Source organism: Mandrillus leucophaeus, unplaced genomic scaffold (assembly GCF_000951045.1).
Source record: "Mandrillus leucophaeus isolate KB7577 unplaced genomic scaffold, Mleu.le_1.0 Scaffold38, whole genome shotgun sequence".
NCBI classification, from domain to species: Eukaryota; Metazoa; Chordata; class Mammalia; order Primates; family Cercopithecidae; genus Mandrillus; species Mandrillus leucophaeus.
In genome coordinates, this window is record NW_012104031.1 from 5,834,139 (window position 1) to 5,852,643 (window position 18,505).

General features: G+C 39.4%; 1 protein-coding gene across 4 annotated transcripts in view; it reads right to left on the reverse strand.

Annotated features, from left to right (window-relative positions):
* CAMSAP2 (calmodulin regulated spectrin-associated protein family, member 2) overlaps positions 1–18,505 on the reverse strand; it is a 122,368-nt gene that overhangs the window by 84,238 nt on the left and 19,625 nt on the right. For all 4 annotated transcript variants that reach the window (XM_011990583.1, XM_011990581.1, XM_011990582.1 and 1 more), the window contains exon 2: positions 16,125–16,384. In XM_011990583.1, the coding sequence (XP_011845973.1) occupies positions 16,125–16,384 (260 nt within the window). The remainder of the gene's footprint in view (positions 1–16,124; positions 16,385–18,505) is intronic.

Here is an 18,505-nt window from a genome sequence, read left to right on the forward strand (position 1 = left end):
CAACATCTTATCAGCACCAGCTTTTCAAAGAGTTGACAAGTACTGTCCACGTAAAACATCGACCTCTGTAATTTTGGTAGACCATGTCATATACGGATCCTTTAAAACACTAATTCGTAATAAATCACTGACATCATTTAAATATAAATTCTAAACATTAACAATTCAATAAATAATGCCATTTAACAAAATAAAGACAAAAAACTAGTTTTCTGGTGTTTTCAGGCTTATTTGAATTATATTCTTATATTATTTTAGTGACAAGGAAACCAATGGTATGGCATAAACTCTATTAATAAGAAGAAAAGGCTTATTATAGACACATGGTACCTATGCATAGTATTTATTACAAATGATAAAATGTCAAAATAGCCAAATAATTTCTGAACCTGTCTGCTTCATTATTTAAAAAAAAGTTTAAAGAATTTTCCATTTTTATTTCAAACTTATGAAAAAATCTATGAGATCACTCTTAATATATCCTGATATTCTATAGTTATTAAACACATTGTTAAAATATTTTCCCAATCTGAGATATAAGACCAAAAACACGATCAATCAGCAAAATGGAAAAAAAAAGGCAGAAAAAAATAGGCATTTGATAGAATAAGAAGATTCAGATGTTACCCAGAGTTGTTCAATTCTATGTCCTACACCTTTGACTATCCTCCACAGTATTTTCTGCACATTAGTTAAATATTTGTGCGTCTAACAGTTCTATCCCTGGCCTTCTCTTTTCACTTTAAAACATGCTCTCTCTGGACATCACTATTTCCATAACTTCAAATAACCACTACTCTCCGCTGATTCCCAAATCTCTATCTCAAGCCCATACCTCTCTCCCTGGTTATCTTTTTCAGGGTGTCCTGAAGCTATCCTAAATCTGTCCCAAACTGAATGTATTATCTCTGCACTCTACCATGGCCATTTCCCCCCTCCAATTCCTTTCTCTCCTCTTTTTCCTATGTCAGTAAAGGTCACTACAATATACACCTAGTTTGCTTGGTCTAGGTTACACAGTCTTTTCTATCTTTTAAAAATTGAACACTGATGGTGGCATTGTGTGATTAAAAACCCTTTGGTGTGGGGAGGTCCTAAACATTCATCAACAAGGGATTGGGGCAAATAAATTGTGATACTTTTCGTACCACAGAATATTGTGCAGCCTTCAAAAATCATGGTAAAGACCTACATTCATTAATATGGAAAAATGGTTATGAAGCTTTTCCAGGCACCCTCCCCAGCATTAACTCCATGGTTTCTCACAGCTCCTCCAGGCCCAACTCTACCTCATGACTCTGCTTAAGTTCTCAATTTGCTAACAAGCAAATTCCTTCCATGATTTGTTCAGGTTTCTGAGGCAAAGAATCCGATCGGCCTCATTCATCGTCTTGTGCCAGGCCCACGTCAAGAGCCATAGGTCACAGCTATTCTTTGGATTTTATCTGCTCTTGCAAAAAATGGCTTGGACCCAATGCAATAAAATTCTGAATTAACATATAATTAAAAGATTTCTAGATCAATACAATCCAACGATTAATATATAATGAAAAAATATGGAACAACCTAGAATCTACTGTAGCCAGACTTAGTTTCTAAAATATATCATTGGTATTAAATAGATCTACAATATTTATATCTCAATCATGCTTCACTTCATTAAAAAAACTGGTAAAAATGCACGTATTATATATTAAACATGATTAATTATTTGTTAAATTTTAAACAACACAGCTAGACATAAAAAGCAAAGATAGGCCAGGCACGGTGGCTCACGCCTGTAATCCCAGCACTTTAGGAGGCCGAGGTGGGCGGATCACGAGGTCAGGAGATTGAGACCATCCTGGCTAATACGGTGAAATCCCATCTCTACTAAAAAATACAAAAAAAAAAAATTAGCCAGGCATGGTGGTGGGCACCTGTAGTAGCTACTCAGGAGGCTGAGGCAGGAGAATGGCGTGAACCCAGGAGGCAGAGCTTACAGTGAGCCAAAATCGCGCCACTGCACTCCAGCCTGGGCGACACAGCGAGACTCCGTCTCAAAAAAACAAAAACAAAAAATAAAATAAAATAAAAGCAAAGGTAGAGAGGAAAGCCAAATGATCACTGGTTAACTGAAACAAAAAGTCCACACTCTTTTCCCCATAAGTATTTGAAAATATAAAAGTACTTATTATATTAAAATGATAAAGTGGAAAACAAACCATCTAATCACTTAGATTCTCGTATGAACTCCAGGCATTCAGGAGCCCTCCCCCAAAACACTTAATTCTCAAAACTCAATAAACACGTATTTCAATAATTACTGCTTACTCCATTCAAATGTCAAGGGGGAGGAACAAAACAAAGAACCTCCACCACTCTCTTAGTAATAATTCTGAATGACTTTCTTTTCTTAAAAAATATATTTAATTCTTAATTAAAATACTCACTAATACCTCTTACTTGTTCACTGATTCAGCATCTTCTCTAGGCCAGGCACTGGGAATACGATGACAATTATGGGCCCCTCTTTGTGGAGTTGATTCTATATAAAAAGATTCTATATAAAATTGCTTTTCGATTCTGTAAAAAGTACACTTTAACAAGTTCTATGTTGCCCAGGCTGGTCTCAAACTCCTGAGCTCAAGTGATCCTCTGGCCTTAGCCTCCCAAAGTGCTTGGATTACAAGTGTGAGCCACTGTGCCTGGCCTCAAAAATTTTTTTTTGGAGTCAGGGTCTTGCTCTGTAACCTGCGCTGGGTGCAGTGGCATGATCATAGCTCATTGCAGCCTTTACCTCCCAGGCACAAGCAATCCTCTCACCTCAGCCTCCAAGTAGCTGGGACAACAGGCACTCGCCACCATGCCCAGCTAATTTTTTATTTCCAAAAATCACACTTTTTAATATAGATTATATTATAGAATATATGCACATATAGCATATATAGAGAATATATGTTAGCCTTGGCTGGGTGGCAAACTGTAAAGTACACCTTTTTTTCCTATTAAGAACTTGAAGAATTTCACTTTGGCTCCATTATATAAAAATAAGCTGAAATCTATAGGCATCCACCTTTCCTAAAAATGACTCCCAGAAGTTAGAAAAAGAAAAACTTCAAGAGATAAAAGTGTTGTTTAGTACTTTTTAGTACTTTGTTCAACATGATTTATCGCTCCTCATTTATCAGGGAGGGAAAAAAAAGGCAATTAGAGATACATGCAATATTCTTTCTTTTCAGGTTATTCACAAGATATTCTAACATGCTTCTTCCCATTGTGTTTTTCTGAAGCAACTTTATTATACAGACAAAAAATGAAAAAGTCTAAATCCTTTTCATTACAAAGTTGGCTCAAGGGTAAGGAAATAACTTCTAAGTACCAGGAGGAATAAAGGGGTCCATCCCTTTATTCCATATCTAGGAAAGACAAGAAATGACTCCAAAACACAGACTGGGCTCCACATTTTGTAAGGTTAGTATATTCAAAGGAGTCAAAGGTCAGCACTGAGTCATGGTCTTTTCTTTGCCTCTTCCCATGTGGCTGCAGTGTTGATGAGTCCAGGACCTATTCCCTCAGCAGAAAGGTTGGTCATCCTTCTCTCACTCTCTCTTCCTTATGATTAGTAAATAAGGTATTAAGAGGAGCTCCGAGAAAACTTGAGGTGTTTTGTCCTTCTCTCTCCTTTGAAGACTTTCCATGTAAGGGGCCTTCAGGCAAGTCCCAGTCTGGAAACTGTCTCCTCCCCATTCCAGCTCCTTCTTTTCCTTCCTTTCTCATTGCCTCTCCTTCCTCCTTTTTTCTTCTTCTTCTCCCGAGTCTTCCACCAATGGTTTACTTTTTTTCAGAATCATTAAATGCCATAATAATTTTGGTAAAATAGAAAAGCTTCCTTTTTCATGAATGTCCGGGTTTTTTGTTGCTGTTTTGTTTTTTTGTTTTTTAAGATGGAGTTTCACTTTGTTGCCCAGGCTGGAATGCAGTGGCGCAATCTCAGCTCACTGCAACCTCTGCCTCCCAGGTTCAAGTGGTTCTCCTGCCTCAGTCTCCTAAGTAGCTGGGATTATAGGCACCTGCCACCACACCCGGTCAACTCTATCTTTTCCTGCCCTTCTTGTGCACAAGCCTGCCCAGGTTTCTCTCTCTCTTACCCTTAAGTTCTTCTCCCCCTGAAACAGGCAAGATGACCATTCACCCTATTTTTGGAAGAATGAGTTCCATGTTTGGTTGTTGTAGGAAAATAAAGAACATTTATGAATATACTTGGTTTTAGGCCAATCTGGCTCAGGACAAAGAGTCCTTTTACTTGGTCCAGTTTCACCTCCCAGATTTCTGCATCAGGGGAACCTAACCTGAGCTAATGCTAAAATGTTTTCTTTGTCTTGCTTTGCCTTTTCTGTGCCTAGTTCCCCCGATGACTTCTCCACAAAGCAACCTGAAGGCTGAGTGGAAGAACAATTAAAATGTTCCCAAGCTCCCTGACTAAATACTATGATTACAACATCTAAAGCTATGTACTTTCAACACCGAAAACAATTTTTTTTAAAAAAAATAGTAAGACTGGCAAAATGTTTTGGTATAAAAAAGAAGCTTTTGAAAGTTCTTATCTGGATTATTATTACTCATGTTGACTCCCTGCTTCACCATGCAAGAAACAGTGATTTTTCTTTTCTTTTCTTTTTCTTTTTTTTTTTTTAAGATCCTTGAAAGCTTTTGCCTTGATGAAATGGTGATTTTATATCGGCATAGCACTCCATACTTACTAAAGTTATGTACTTTTCATCGTCTTTTCCCAAATTATTCTGTTTTACTATAATGTTACCACATTAAAATACAAACATTCTGGTCAGGCACGGTGGCTCATGCCTGTAATTCCAGCACTTTGGGAGGCCGAGGTGGGTGGATCACCTGAGGTCAGGAGTTCGAGACCAGCCTGGGCCAACACGGTGAAACCTAGTCTCTACTAAAACTCCAAAAATTGGCCGGGTGTGGTGGCGTGCGCCTGTAGTCCCAGCTACGTGGGAGACTGAGGCAGGAGAACTGCTTGAACCTGGGAGGCAGAGGTTGCAGTGAGCCAAGATTGCACCAGTGCACTCCAGCCTGGGCAAGAGTGAGACTCTGTCTCAAAAAACAAATAACAAACAACAAAACCACCCCGGACATTCATGAAAAAGGAAGCTTTTCTATTTCACCAAAATTATTATTATGGCATTTAATGATTCTGAAAAAAAGTAAACCAGATCAACTCATTGTCCTCCTTAAAATCCTTCCGTGACATCCTTCCACATTCCCAATAAAAGCTGGCTTATAGAGCTTTACTTGCTTTGGCTACAGTCTTTTTCTCTAACCAGATCTCTTATTACTATCAATCTTGCTCACTACCAATCAGTGGCCTTCTTTCAGTTCCTGAAACATAGCAAACTCCTCTTACATCAGAGCCAGTAAGCTTGCTATTTCTTTTGCCTGGAATGTTTTTTCCAGATCATCTGCCGATTCCTTCAGGTATTTAGGTCTCAGTTCAAATATCAACTATGGAGACCGGCCTTCCCTGACAACCTCCTATGAAAAGAGGATGTTCGGCTCCTTGTAGCTCCTTACTAATTTATTTTTTTCACAGCATTTACCATTTCCTGAAATTGTTACAATTTGTCTAATTGTTTATTGGTCATCTTTACTACTAAAATAGTAGCTCCATGAAAGCAAGAGCTTGGTCTGTCTTTTCATTACTACATCCCATTATCAACAAGTACTTATTGAATGAGTCAAGTACTTCCTATCACACAAATTATATGGCAAATAAATGTGACTCTACACTTTCAAATTCCTGAAGATGTTCCCTCCAGGAAATTCTTAGTAGGACCTTTATCATCCAGCCACGAAGTTTATTTATTTTGTGAATTATATACTAACTCAGGGTCTTCATATTTATTCCCTCTGTCAGCAATGCACTAGCCTCTGATCTTTGCCTAAGTGACTCCTCATCTTTCAAATCTCTGCTCAAATATAATCTCCTGTATAAGACTGCTCCTAGTCACTCTAACTATAATAAAATAACACGATTCCTTCAGATCACTTGTATTATCCTGCTTTTACTTTCTTCATAGCTTTCACCACTCTCTAGTTACCTTTGTAATATTTGTTTGTTTGCTTACCACAAACAGTTTTAGCTTCAGGAAAACAATAATTAGTATTCTCACCATCCTGCAAGTATAGCAAAAGAAATTCCTGAAAAGACGGGCCCTTGGGACACCTTGTAACATAGTGCACTTTGTAACACAGCTCATTCTAACACTCTTTTCAAACATAGAACAGTATAGGCTGAGAAGGAATCTGAGCATGGTAAGGATTTTTTTTTTTCTATTACGGAAGCTCATTTATGCAGTTACCAGAAAACAAGCAACCAACCAAATGACAATTACTAAAGTTTTTGTTTTAATGATCACCTATTTTATTTTACTAAATCACATCACTGACATTAATTAAAAACAATCTGCTTCACTGCTATAACCTAACAAATTGCAAAAATGTTTCCATATCATGGCAGTGTCGGGGCATCAATCTGCTCAACACACACTGGGGTATGTATGGCCACAGGCAACTGCAGTGACTGTCCACTGTTCTATAGCACTACACTATACTGTGCAAATCAGAAAAATATGTAGTTTTAATACCAAACCTACTAAAATATTTCAACCTTGTGCTCTAATAATTTATTTTTTTTTTAATTTTTTGAGACAGAGTCTTGCTCTGTTGCCCAGGCTGAAGCGCAGTGGCACGATCATGGCTCACTGTAGCACTGACTTCCTGAGCTCCAGCAATCCGCCCACCTCAGTCTCCCAAAGTACTGAGATTACAGGCCTGAGCGTACCAGTCACTCCAATTATTTGTATGTGTGTATATACTGTTAGTTTTTTAGATATTTAAACTAGGAGAACATTATTACTCCAAAATAGGCCAGGTCCCAGACACTGAAGCTAACTTACCTTATAATATATCATCTATTTAAATTTATTAATCTGCAATGAATGCACAGGAATCTTTTTATCTTTTTAAAAGATGAGGCCGGACGTGGTAGCTCACACCCATAATCCCAACACTTTGGGAGGTTAAGGCGGGCGGATCATGTGAGGTCAGGAGTTCAAGACCAGCCTGGCCAACATGGCAAAACTCTGTCTCTACTAAAAATACAAAAGAAAATTAGCCAGGCATGGTGGCGTGCACTTGTAGTCCCAGCAACTTGGGAGGGTGAGGTAGGAGAATCACCTGAACCCGGGAGGCAGAGGATGCAGTGAGCTGAGATCACACCACTGCACTCCAGCCTAGGCAACAGAGCGAGACTCTCTCAAAATAAATAAATAAATAAATAAAAATAAAAAAAGAAAAGTCATGGTTAATATATGCTTAATTCATCTTCTATATTAATAAAAATTATTGCTGGACTTGTGACTGGTGTGGTGGTGGGGTAGTCTTGGGGACTAAGCCCTCAACCTGTGGGATCTGACACTGATCTGATACTATCTCCAGGTAGATAATGTTGGAACTGAATTAGAGGACACCCCACTGGTGTCCGTTGCTTTTGTGGGGAAAAACTCTTTTCCATTTTTTCTAAGAAGAAAAGAGAAACTTAGTATGAGTCTTACAGAGTAGCCTTTATCTTTCTCATCAAAAATAGCAAGTTTAGCAGTATCAGCTCAAGACTTCAAACTTATAAAGCTGTTCCTTTACTTGTTTTTGTCATTTACCACTATTAGGTAAAAAACATCAGAGTTCAAAATCACTAGGAGCAACACAGGATGGGGAAGGGAACATCTAGACCCTGAGGCTCCCAAAGGAACAGAGTAAAAACCAAGGAGCTAGTTTTTCCCACCTTCCAGTAGTTAACTACTAATTAGAGTTCACATAAGGGATAAAATATTTTTTGCCAGCTCTGTTCTGGGTTCTCTTTCTAATCTCCCAATTCTTGATAAATCAAAGTATCATCTCAATCCTACCTTAACGAGGTCTCTCCAGCCAGGCACGGTGGCTCATGCCTGTAATCATCAGCACTTTGGGAGGCCAGGGCAGATGGATCACGAGGTCAGAAGATCGAGACCATCCTGGCTAACATGGTGAAACCCCATCTCTACTAAAAATACAAAAAATTAGCCGGGCATGGTGGCACACACCTGCAGTCCCAGCTACTTGGGAGGCTGAGGCAGGAGAATCGCTTGAACCCGGGAGATGGAGGTTGCAGTGAGCCGAGAGTATACCACTGCACTCCAGCCTGGTGACAGAGCGAGGCTCCATCTAAAAAAAAAAAAGTCTCTCCCACTCAACCCTACTAATAAATCTTCATGGCCTGCACCTTAGTTCAGGCCGCCAGCTATTTCAACAGCCTCCTAAGTGGTATCTCTTCTACAATACACCACAGTGACTTTCTGAAACACAAATCTGATGATACCCTCTCTGGCTTAAAACCCTACACTAGGGTTGCCATCACTTCCAGGATAACGTATAAACACTTGGCATAGCATAAAACGTCATTCATGCCCTGTCCCTATCTCTGTGATCTCGTTTCTTATCACCCCTCAAAAGGCAGCTAGTGCTAATGCTACAACCAAGCTGCTTCGTCTGACCTGAGGGTACCATGCTCTCACACTCCTTTAACATCCCCTTATACTCCCATATACAACACCATACAACACAGCCTTCATTTATCTACCTAGTAAATTCCTCCACATCCTTCAAAACTCAGTTTAAGTGTAGTACAGAGTTTGGTGCTCCTAAAGTTTTATACTCCTAAAACATCGGACAGTTTTCTATAAGCCACTGCTAGAAACTGAGACACTGAAGAACATGAAACTCTTTGTAATCATGGTAGAAAATACAAAGGGCAATGTAGAAGCTCCTTAAATAAATTAATAAATGGTCTGACAATTCAGTTTTATTAAAAAGAGTCTTTGTGAGATCATCTAGTAAAGTAAGTACCATTCATCAAGTTATTTCTATGAGAAAGTAAAACTTGGAGCTCCAAATGATCACAAATAAAGAGTAACTCTAACATGATAAACATGGTTGTAAGGTATCAAAAGATACTGTGAATTTGTAACAGAGGTGTGGATGTTACCTAGAAATAATGGAATCCAAATTAGGTACCTGAGTAGTAAACAGAAAATTGAGTTCTAGCACTATGCATGAAGAAGAAAACGCTGTCCAACAACATCTACGAGAATGTAATTATTTTTTCAAAGACAGGTTTAGCTTATAAATTTGCAAACCACTCATATACAAGGGTGACCAGAAATTAATGTCTTTACACCTACTATTACAATATTACATTTATATAATCCTCTTCTTAAACAGGGAAAGGATTTTTTTTTAACAAGCAAGCCTCTACACGAGTAAATTACACTTGAGTTCCAACAGATGGTGACACCATGGAAATTCATAAGCACAGTTGCCAAATAGGACCAACGTTTTAAAAAAAAAAAAAAAAAAAAAAAAAAAAGAGGGATAACACAGAGTTCCTGGGATCAGCTTCTCTGTTCTCAATACATTTTGTGTATCCAGCAAAAATAATGGTAACTAGAGAATTACTCTGCATATATATATATATATTTTTTTCCAAGATGGAGTCTCACTCTGTTGCCCAGGATGGGGTGCAGTGGCACAATCTCAGCTCACTGCAACCTTTGCCTCCCAGATTCAAGCAATTCTCTCACCTCAGCCCCCCAAGTAGCTGGTATTATAGGCATACACCAAGTAGCTGGTATTACAGGTGTGCGCCACCACGTCCAGCTAATTTTTTTGGTATTTTTAGTAGAGATGGGGTTTCACCATGTTGGCCAGGCTGGTCTCGAACTCCTGACCTCAGGTGATCCATCCGCCTTGGCCTCCCAAAGTGCTGGGATTATAGGCGTGAGCCACTGCGCCCCACCTGCATATTCTTAAATACTGTATTAACTAACTCATGTCCACCTAGACTCTGTCACAACTCTACTTCATGCCCCGTCAGCAGTCATTCTACTTAACTGCTATAATCACTCCTAAGGTACATGGAATTAACATAACCTGTAAGACAGGAACAGAGTGGGTAAATGGAACAGAGGGGGAAATTACTTTGAAAAGAAGCCTAGGCAAATTACCAAGATTTCAAACAAACCACCAGGCAGAGTTCCAGGTGGCACACCATTTCTATTTCCTTCCACCTCACTACTTCGCATCTACCTATTCCCTAGGCAAAGACAAAAATACAATTTAGTGTTTAAGAACATAGGCTTTATCCTGTTATCATGTAAAAGAGAAATAAAATAAGAAAAAAAAAAGAATATAGGATTTATAGTTAAAGCAGAGATTTCAGAATCCTGCCTTCGCTACTTACTATACTTGCTCTGCGACCTTAGTTATGTTCTCAAAGCCTCCGTTTCTTCCATCAGTAGATCAGGGATGATCCTTTCCTCTTGGAGTTGTAAGAATTAAATTATGTAAGTTAGAGCGTTAAAGTGTAAGCACACTGACTGGCACATAGTAAACTAAATGAAAAGAGCTACCTGATAAGCCAGGTGTAATCCCAGCTCACACTTGTAATCCCAGCATAGCCCAGGAGTTTGAGATCAGCCTGGGCAACACAGGGAGACCCTGTCTCTACAATAAGAATAAAAAAAAAAATTAGCCAGGTGTGGTGGTGCAAGTCTGCAGACCCAGCTACCCAGGAGGCTGAGGTCGGAGGGTAACCTGAGCGCTGCAGGTTGAGGCTACAGTGAGTTGTGATCGCGCCACTGCACTCCAGCCTGGGTGACAGAGTGAGATCCTGTCTCGAAAAAAGAAAAAAAAAAGAGCTACTTGATAATCATAAATAAACAATAGATAAAATCTGAGAATTAATAGACTGCAATAATTATTTAAACTAAGCTGAAAGTATAGCGGTTCAGTTCACAATGCTTCCAAGTGTTTTGTAATATAGTATGAAAATCTATTTCATAATTCTGTAACCTATAGAAAGTTTAAAATCCTTAATTCAGACTTACAGGCTCCTCATGATCTAGCTCTAAATTATTTTTTAGCCTCATCTCACATTTATCCCTCCAAGCAGTCAATATTTTAATTTGTAATACTTAACATACCTTTACAGGTTCAACCTTGAGTCAAACAATTCCTTCAACCCAGTTACTACTCTCATCCCATCCCTTTTCCCAACTACTGAAATCCCATATCATCCTACCCTACGATGCCTTCCCCGATCCTCCCTAGTAGAGATTATCACATCCCCCTCTAAGATCTCAGTATCTATTGCTTGAAGTTAGAACATTTATTTCATGCTGTCTAGTTTTTTTTTTTCCCAGTTTTCTTCCTCATTAGATTTTTAGTTCAAACATCATTCAAGCAGAGATGTCAGTGGTCAGCTGGATACATAGAACATAAAATACAGCCAGGTGTGGTGGCTCACACCTGTAATTCCAGCACTTTGGGAGGCCGAGGTGAGTGGATCATGAAGTCAGGAGCTCAAGACCAGCCTGGCCAACATGGTGAAACCCTATCTCTACTAAAAATATAAAAACTAGCTGGGCGTGGTGATACACCTGTAATCCCAGCTACTCGGCAGGCTGAGGCAGGAGAATCGCTTGAACTCAGGAGGTGGAGATTGCAATGAGCTGAAAATGCACCACTGCACTCCAGTTTGGGTGACAAGAGCAAAATTCAGTCTCAAAAAAAAAGAAAAAATAATAAAAAAGAAGTATGACTAAGGCAAGTTTGACTGATACGCAGATTGTATTATTAATTTTGGGGTGGAGATTGAGAGGAATGTTTTTGTTCTGAGAAGTCATGTTGGGAAGTTTTTTTGTTTTTTTGAGACAAAGTCTCATTCTGTTGCCCAGGCTGGAGTGCAATCTCGGCTGACTGCAACCTCCTTCTCCCGGGTTCAAGCGATTCTCCTGCCTCAACCTCCCATGTAGCTGGGATTACAGGCGCCTGCCATAACGCCCAGCTAATTTCTGTATTTTTAGTAGAGATGGGGTTTCACCATGTTGGCCAGGCTGATCTCGAACTCCTCACCTTAGGTAATCCACCCACTTCAGCCTCCCAAAGTGCTGGGATTACAGGTATGTGCCACCGCGCCTGGCCACATCTTTTCTTTTTAAAGATTGATTACTAAAAGAACTACAGAAAAGATACCTTACAGGTTTGAACTGTCATTTACAGGATATTTGAATTTAACCATTTAGAGAGGTCTTTAATATTTACTCTTATTTCCTATGTCTGCTTAAAGGCTAAATGCAGGATACTTATTTCTCTTTAACAATTTAACTATCAGAAATATTTAGTATGCATACAAGGCATGTTATTTCAGATAATGATAATTTCTATTTGAATTTAAATTTCTTCTCTACATTTTAAATTTTAAAACAGTAAAATCATATAAAAATGTTAATAGTGCAGAATTATATCAAATAAGAAATGAAAGTTACCATTTATTTCTCCAATCCTATTTAATCCCATTTCACAGAAGAAACCAAAGTTAACAGTCTGGTGTAAATTCTTCTAAAGCAGGGGGAAGTTTTATACTGAGACTTTGATGAAAAAGAATTAGTACTAACATTGTTTCTTGAAAAATCAGGATGATACTTTTGCTACCACCACACTTTTTTTTTCCCCCAAAAGGCTGGCATACAGAAGTAAAATATCCCAAATTTAAGATAATTTAGAAGTAGAAGAGCGGGGGCAATATATTCAGTACAATTAAACACACTATTTTTCATGATACTTCCCAAAAAGCAGGAAAAAAAACTGATAATTTAAATTAACTCTTACTTTACTCTTTAAAAAAAGTTTATTTATTTTTTTTTTTTGAGATGGAGTCTTGCTCTTGTCACCCAGGCTGGAGTGCAGTGGCACGATCTCAGCTCACTGCAACCTCCGCCTCCCAGGTTCAAGCGATTCTCCTGCCTCAGCCTCCCAAGTAGCTGGGGTTACAGGTGCCCGCCACCACACCTGGCTAATTTTTGTATTTTTAGTAGAGACGGGGTTTTGCCAAGTTGGCAAGGCTGGTCTCAAACTCCTGACCTCGTGATCCACCCACCTTGGCCTCCCAAAGTGCTGGGATTACAGGCGTGAGCCACCACGCCTGGCCAAAAAAATAGTTTCTTAAGGAACAACTTTTTACTAGTAATCTGAGAAATTTTCTCATGCAGGTTTCAGGAAAATAGTTATATTAAATATCATCAATCAAAATGCCACAGCAACTGGAAAACTTTAAATCAAACTGTGATAAAAGTTGAAAGTATACAATTAAAACACAGGTTAGTAAATGCGACACTGCAAAGGGTTAAGATGATGTAGGGCAAATATGAAGTTCTCAAGTTCTTTGGTTGGTTTGTTTTTGAGACAAAGCCTCACTCTGTCACCCCGTCTGGAGTGCAGTAGCGGAATTTCAGCTCCCTACAACTTCCACCTCCCAGGTTCAAGAGATTCTCCTGCCTCAGCCTCCCAAGTAACTGGGACTACAGGCATGCACTACCACGCCCAGCTAATTTTTGTATTTTCAGCAGACACAGGGTTTCGCCATGTTAGCCAGGCTAGTCTCGAACTCCTGACCTCAGGTGATCCACCAGTCTTTGCCTCCCAAAGAGATGGGATTACAGGCGTGAGCCACCACGCCCAGCCTCAAGTTCTCAAGTTCTAACAATCCACAAATAGAAGCTAGAACCAGAGATAAAAATTCTATGTTGGGGCCAGGCACGGTGGCTCACACCTGTAATCCCAGCACTTTGGGAGGCCGAAGCGGGTGGATCACGAGGTCAGGAGATTGAGACCATCCTGGCTAACACGGTGAAACCCCGTCTCTAATAAAAATGCAAAAAATTAGCCGGGCGTGGCGGCGGGTGCCTGTAGTCCCAGCTACTTGGGAGGCTGAGGCAGGAGAATGGCGTGAACCCTGGAGGCGGAGCTTGCAGTGAGCCGAGATCACGCCACTGCACTCCAGCCTGGGCGACAGAGCGAGACTCCGTCTCAAAAGAAGAAAAAAAAAAAAAAAAAAAAAAAAAAAAACCTCTATGTTGGCCATGCTGTGCACCTGTAATCCCAGTACATTGGGAGGCTGAGGTGGGAGGATCACTTGAAGTCAGGGGTTCAAGACCAGCCTGGCCAACATGGTGAAACCCAATCTCTACTAAAAACACAAAAATTAGCTGGGCATGGTGATGCACAACTGTAATCTCAGCTACTTAGGAGGCTGAGGCACAAGAATTGCTTGAACCCAGAAAGCGGAGGTTGCTGTGAGCAGAGATCGCGCCACTGCACTCCAGCCTGGTCAACAGAGTGAGACTCCATCTAAGACCAAAAAAAAAGATTCTATATCATTTACACTACATTCCTTAAATACTATTAAAATACATTCAAAGCTATCAGCAGGATCAATAAAGTGTGAAAGAAACCTGAGTAACACAATCAGCAGTCTACCAAATCCCTTATTTTATAATTAATTGTCCAAGTATTTCACACATACAAACTACACTGGAAAAAAAAAATGTAGAAAACATGTTAAGTTTGTTTCATTCTTATTAGAGGATCTAAAATAGACACTCTAAGGATAAGTAGGTTATCTATGACATATATATCTGTATCTGAAAGAAGAGCAACTAAGCAAATGCTGCTTCACAAAGTCATGGATGTGCTTTCTAACTATCCACTTGGCCTTCAAACAATGGAAGCAGAAGTAATCAGAAGCTAGAGCATCCAACTAGGGGAGTGATTCTGGGGGAGATGAATATGAGACACTGATAAGGACACCAAAGTAGATTCTGCTTGTCCCTGGCCTAGGCAAACTGTTCACATATGATATGTATGCAAAGCAGGTATGCCAAAGTCAGAGGGTAACTATAAGGTGATTTTGGAGCTATCAATGAAAGATGACAATTTCATACTGGATAATCCACATGCGAGTTATTGTTAATAACTGTACTATAAATCTATAACTAAATTTCATTAACTAAATTAATCAATACATTATTTTCCATTACTTAGAAATATTAAAAGAGTTACTTTAAAGAAGGAAAAAAAGCAGAAAACAAAACAGGTCATCACCTCATTTAGTAATAAATTTTATAAACTAATTTTTTTGTTCATTCTTCCTAAATTTCGTAATTTCATAAATTTTATAATACACCTTTCTACATATACCCCTTACCTTCCTCCCAAGCAAAACTACTACTCTTTGATTAAATCATGACATGATTTAATCGAGTATGGAAAAACCACTTTTCTTTCTAATACTACTCTTGATGATGTCCACATTTTGTGAAACTCAAGCTAAAGCAGTATAATGGACTGAACCAGCATACAATGAACTTAAACATTTAGATTTATGTCTCCTGAGACTGCCTATGAGAGAGTTCCTGCGTGATTGTCCCAGGCCAGCTTAGAGGCCACCTGTGTGTTTTCTACAAGAATGAGTTCAAAGCTATTAAATAAACGAAAATATCTGATATGCAGAAATGTACCAAGAAGTTATTCAAGTACGTAAATCAGCTTTTTTTTTGAGACAGTTTCACTCTTGTTAGGCTGGAGTGCAATAGTGCGATCTCAGCTCACCGTAACCTCCACCTCCCGGGTTCAAGCCTTTCTCCTGCCTCAGCCTCCCAAGTAACTGGGATTACAGGCATTTGCCACCATGCCCGGCTAATTTTGTATTTTTAGTAGAGACAGGGTTTCTCCATGTTAGTCAGGCTGGTCTCGAACTCCCGACCTCAGATGATCTGCCCGCCTTGGCCTCCCAAAGTGCTGGGATTACAGACATGGGCCACCTTGCCCGGCCATAAATGAGTACTTATTAATCTCAACTCTTTTCTAATGATAAAGTCAAGGATGCATTTTCCATCTCTTCTAGCTAGTCTCTACGATGGAAAAAATAAAATTTTTCAATTAAAATTACATTAAGATAGTTGGAAATTATGTAGTTGTTTCTCTGAGGTATTAGATGGCACCAAACATTCCAAAATAGTTAAAATCTTCCTTCATTTGGAAACAAGGTTAAGAAAAAGATGATTTTTAAACTCTAGGCAAAAACACAATCCAATTTCAAAACATTTCCCTCTGTTTTACAGTGTATCATTCACACTCAAAAGTACACACTTCAAACTTAAAATAATCTTGGGTATATAAAGACTCACCATCTGTATGGGTTTCTTGTGGAGATCTCGTTCAGTTACCAATTTTTCCTGGTCAGTGACATAAAGACCTTTCTGTGCTAAAGCCTGGATTACAGCATCATGGCCCAAAAGGGGTTTTGCAGCATCACTCTTGAGAATGAGACTCCCAGCACGACAGTATAGTTCAGCCGACAGAAGCAAATTAACAACAGGTGGTTTGATGTGTTCCTGGTCATACTGATCTGTGTAAAATGGTTCTCGAAGTTCCTCTGGCACATTTTCTATAAAGATTAATGGAAAAAATTCTCTTACAAGATTTTTATAAAAGAAACAGAATTTATTTAATAATTATTATTTATGTCACAGAATTTAAGATTCCCTCTAAAAATATAATAATAACCCTTTAACTGAAAAGATGATTCATTAGACCTTGACATATAACCTGGAATGAGAAAAAGATACAAATTTCCTTTACAGAAGATATTTTCTGAGTATATTCCAAAAAGGGACTACAAGACAAGGAGAAAAGTTTTCTGAGTCTAGTGGCTCTTGGGAAAGTATTCCCACATTCGTAGTCAAATCTACAGAATGAACTATAAGATTCCTAAAACCTAATTTCAATGACACTCCTCACAGGCAAGCGTTCAACATGGAAATGCACCACAATAGGTATTTCAGGAGACTGCTAGTCCTTGCCACCTGAGAATACAAAATTATTTGCCCAAAGTTTTACAGCTAATGAGCTGCAGAATAGAGACTGCCTAACTTATTCTATCTCTTTGCCTCAAGACCCCTGCCATCTCTCCCTTAGTGCTTAGCTTGCTGACACTACTGAGAAAGAATTATAGCTATTGTTTAGGAGAGAGCTACTCTTAAAAATCCCTTACACTAGTAAAACACTGATATCGTCACATTACCACTGACTGACCACTCCCCATCCTACCTGAAAAAGACTTCCTGGACACCCAACTCACAAGTTTGACTAAAATATAAGTAGCAGTTTAGAAACGGGAGATGCGAAGGAAACCAAAATCTCCTCCAAAGTTTCTCTTTCCTGCTAACCACAACCCTTTAAGAATGCCAAGTCCCACTCTTCCAATGTCCATTCCCACTCTCCCAGTATCTGCTCCCAAATCAACTTAAGCAAAAGCATTTGTATTTGATGGCAGCAAAATTACCAAAACAAGAGAAACAAAATACTTCTCATTATTTTACAAATTTTCTTGCCTAATCTACCCTGCATCTCTTCCTCCTCCTCTCCATTTCTTACCTGGGCTCTATGCCTCTCACTGAAGCAGGACAAGGATGAGGTACGTCCTCCAGAGGTGGGGCTTCTGAGTTAGAGGTTAACATGGAGCTACAATTATAGAGCCTGAGAGCTCTGTCCTGAGACCTAGCCAGTTCCTCACTTGCCTTCTCCGTAGAAAGTGCGGTTCTGAAGCCAGCCATCCCATCACTGATCTTAGCTGTTTCCTGAATAGGCAGCTTTAATATAAGCGCAATAATGCCACAGTACTAACCAAAACCAGTACTTTGAAAAATCTGTAGCCAGGCACAGTGGCTCACACCTGTAATCCCAGCACTTTGGGAGGCCGAGGCGGGCGGATCACGAGGTCAAGAGATCGAGACCATCCTGGCTAACACGGTGAAACCCCATCTCTACTAAAAATAAAAAAATTAGCCAGGCGTGGTGGCGGGCACCTGTAATCCCAGCTACTCAGGAGGCTGAGGCAGAAGAATCGCTTGAACCCAGGAGGCAGAGGTTGCAGTGAGCCGAGATCACGCCACTGCATCCAGCCTGGGTGACAGAGCGAGACTCTGTCTCAAAAAAAAAAAAAAAAAGAAAGAAAGAAAAATTTGTTTACAAAGCATTAATATACTCCTTAGCAATTTAAAGTTTTTTTAAAGTTCCTACTATTTAGAAAAATATCTTCACACAATACTGTAATAATTACTGCGTGTTCATTTTCTATACCAGCATGGTTCAAAGGAATTCAAGGAATCAGAAATAACCCTCATCCTCAAGGAGCCAGTAATTTATAAAACTCTAAACAGACAGAGAGGTAGAGTTAAGCAATTCAGAAATTAGAGACAATACTAAGCAGGAAATTATTAAGCACCAAATGAAAGAAATAAACAATTAAGTACTTAAGAGTTCAGAAGTGGGAGCATCACAGTGGGGGGACAAAACTTCATCTTTAAAAAAATTGAGGCCGGGCGCGGTGGCTCACGCCTGTAATCCCAGCACTTTGGGAGGCCGAGGCGGGCAGATTACCTGAGGTCAGGAGATCGAGACCATCGTGGCTAACACAGTGAAACCCTGTCTCTACTAAAAATACAAAAAATTAGCCGGGCGTTGTGGTGGGCACCTGTAGGCCCAGCTACTCAGGAGGCTGAGGCAG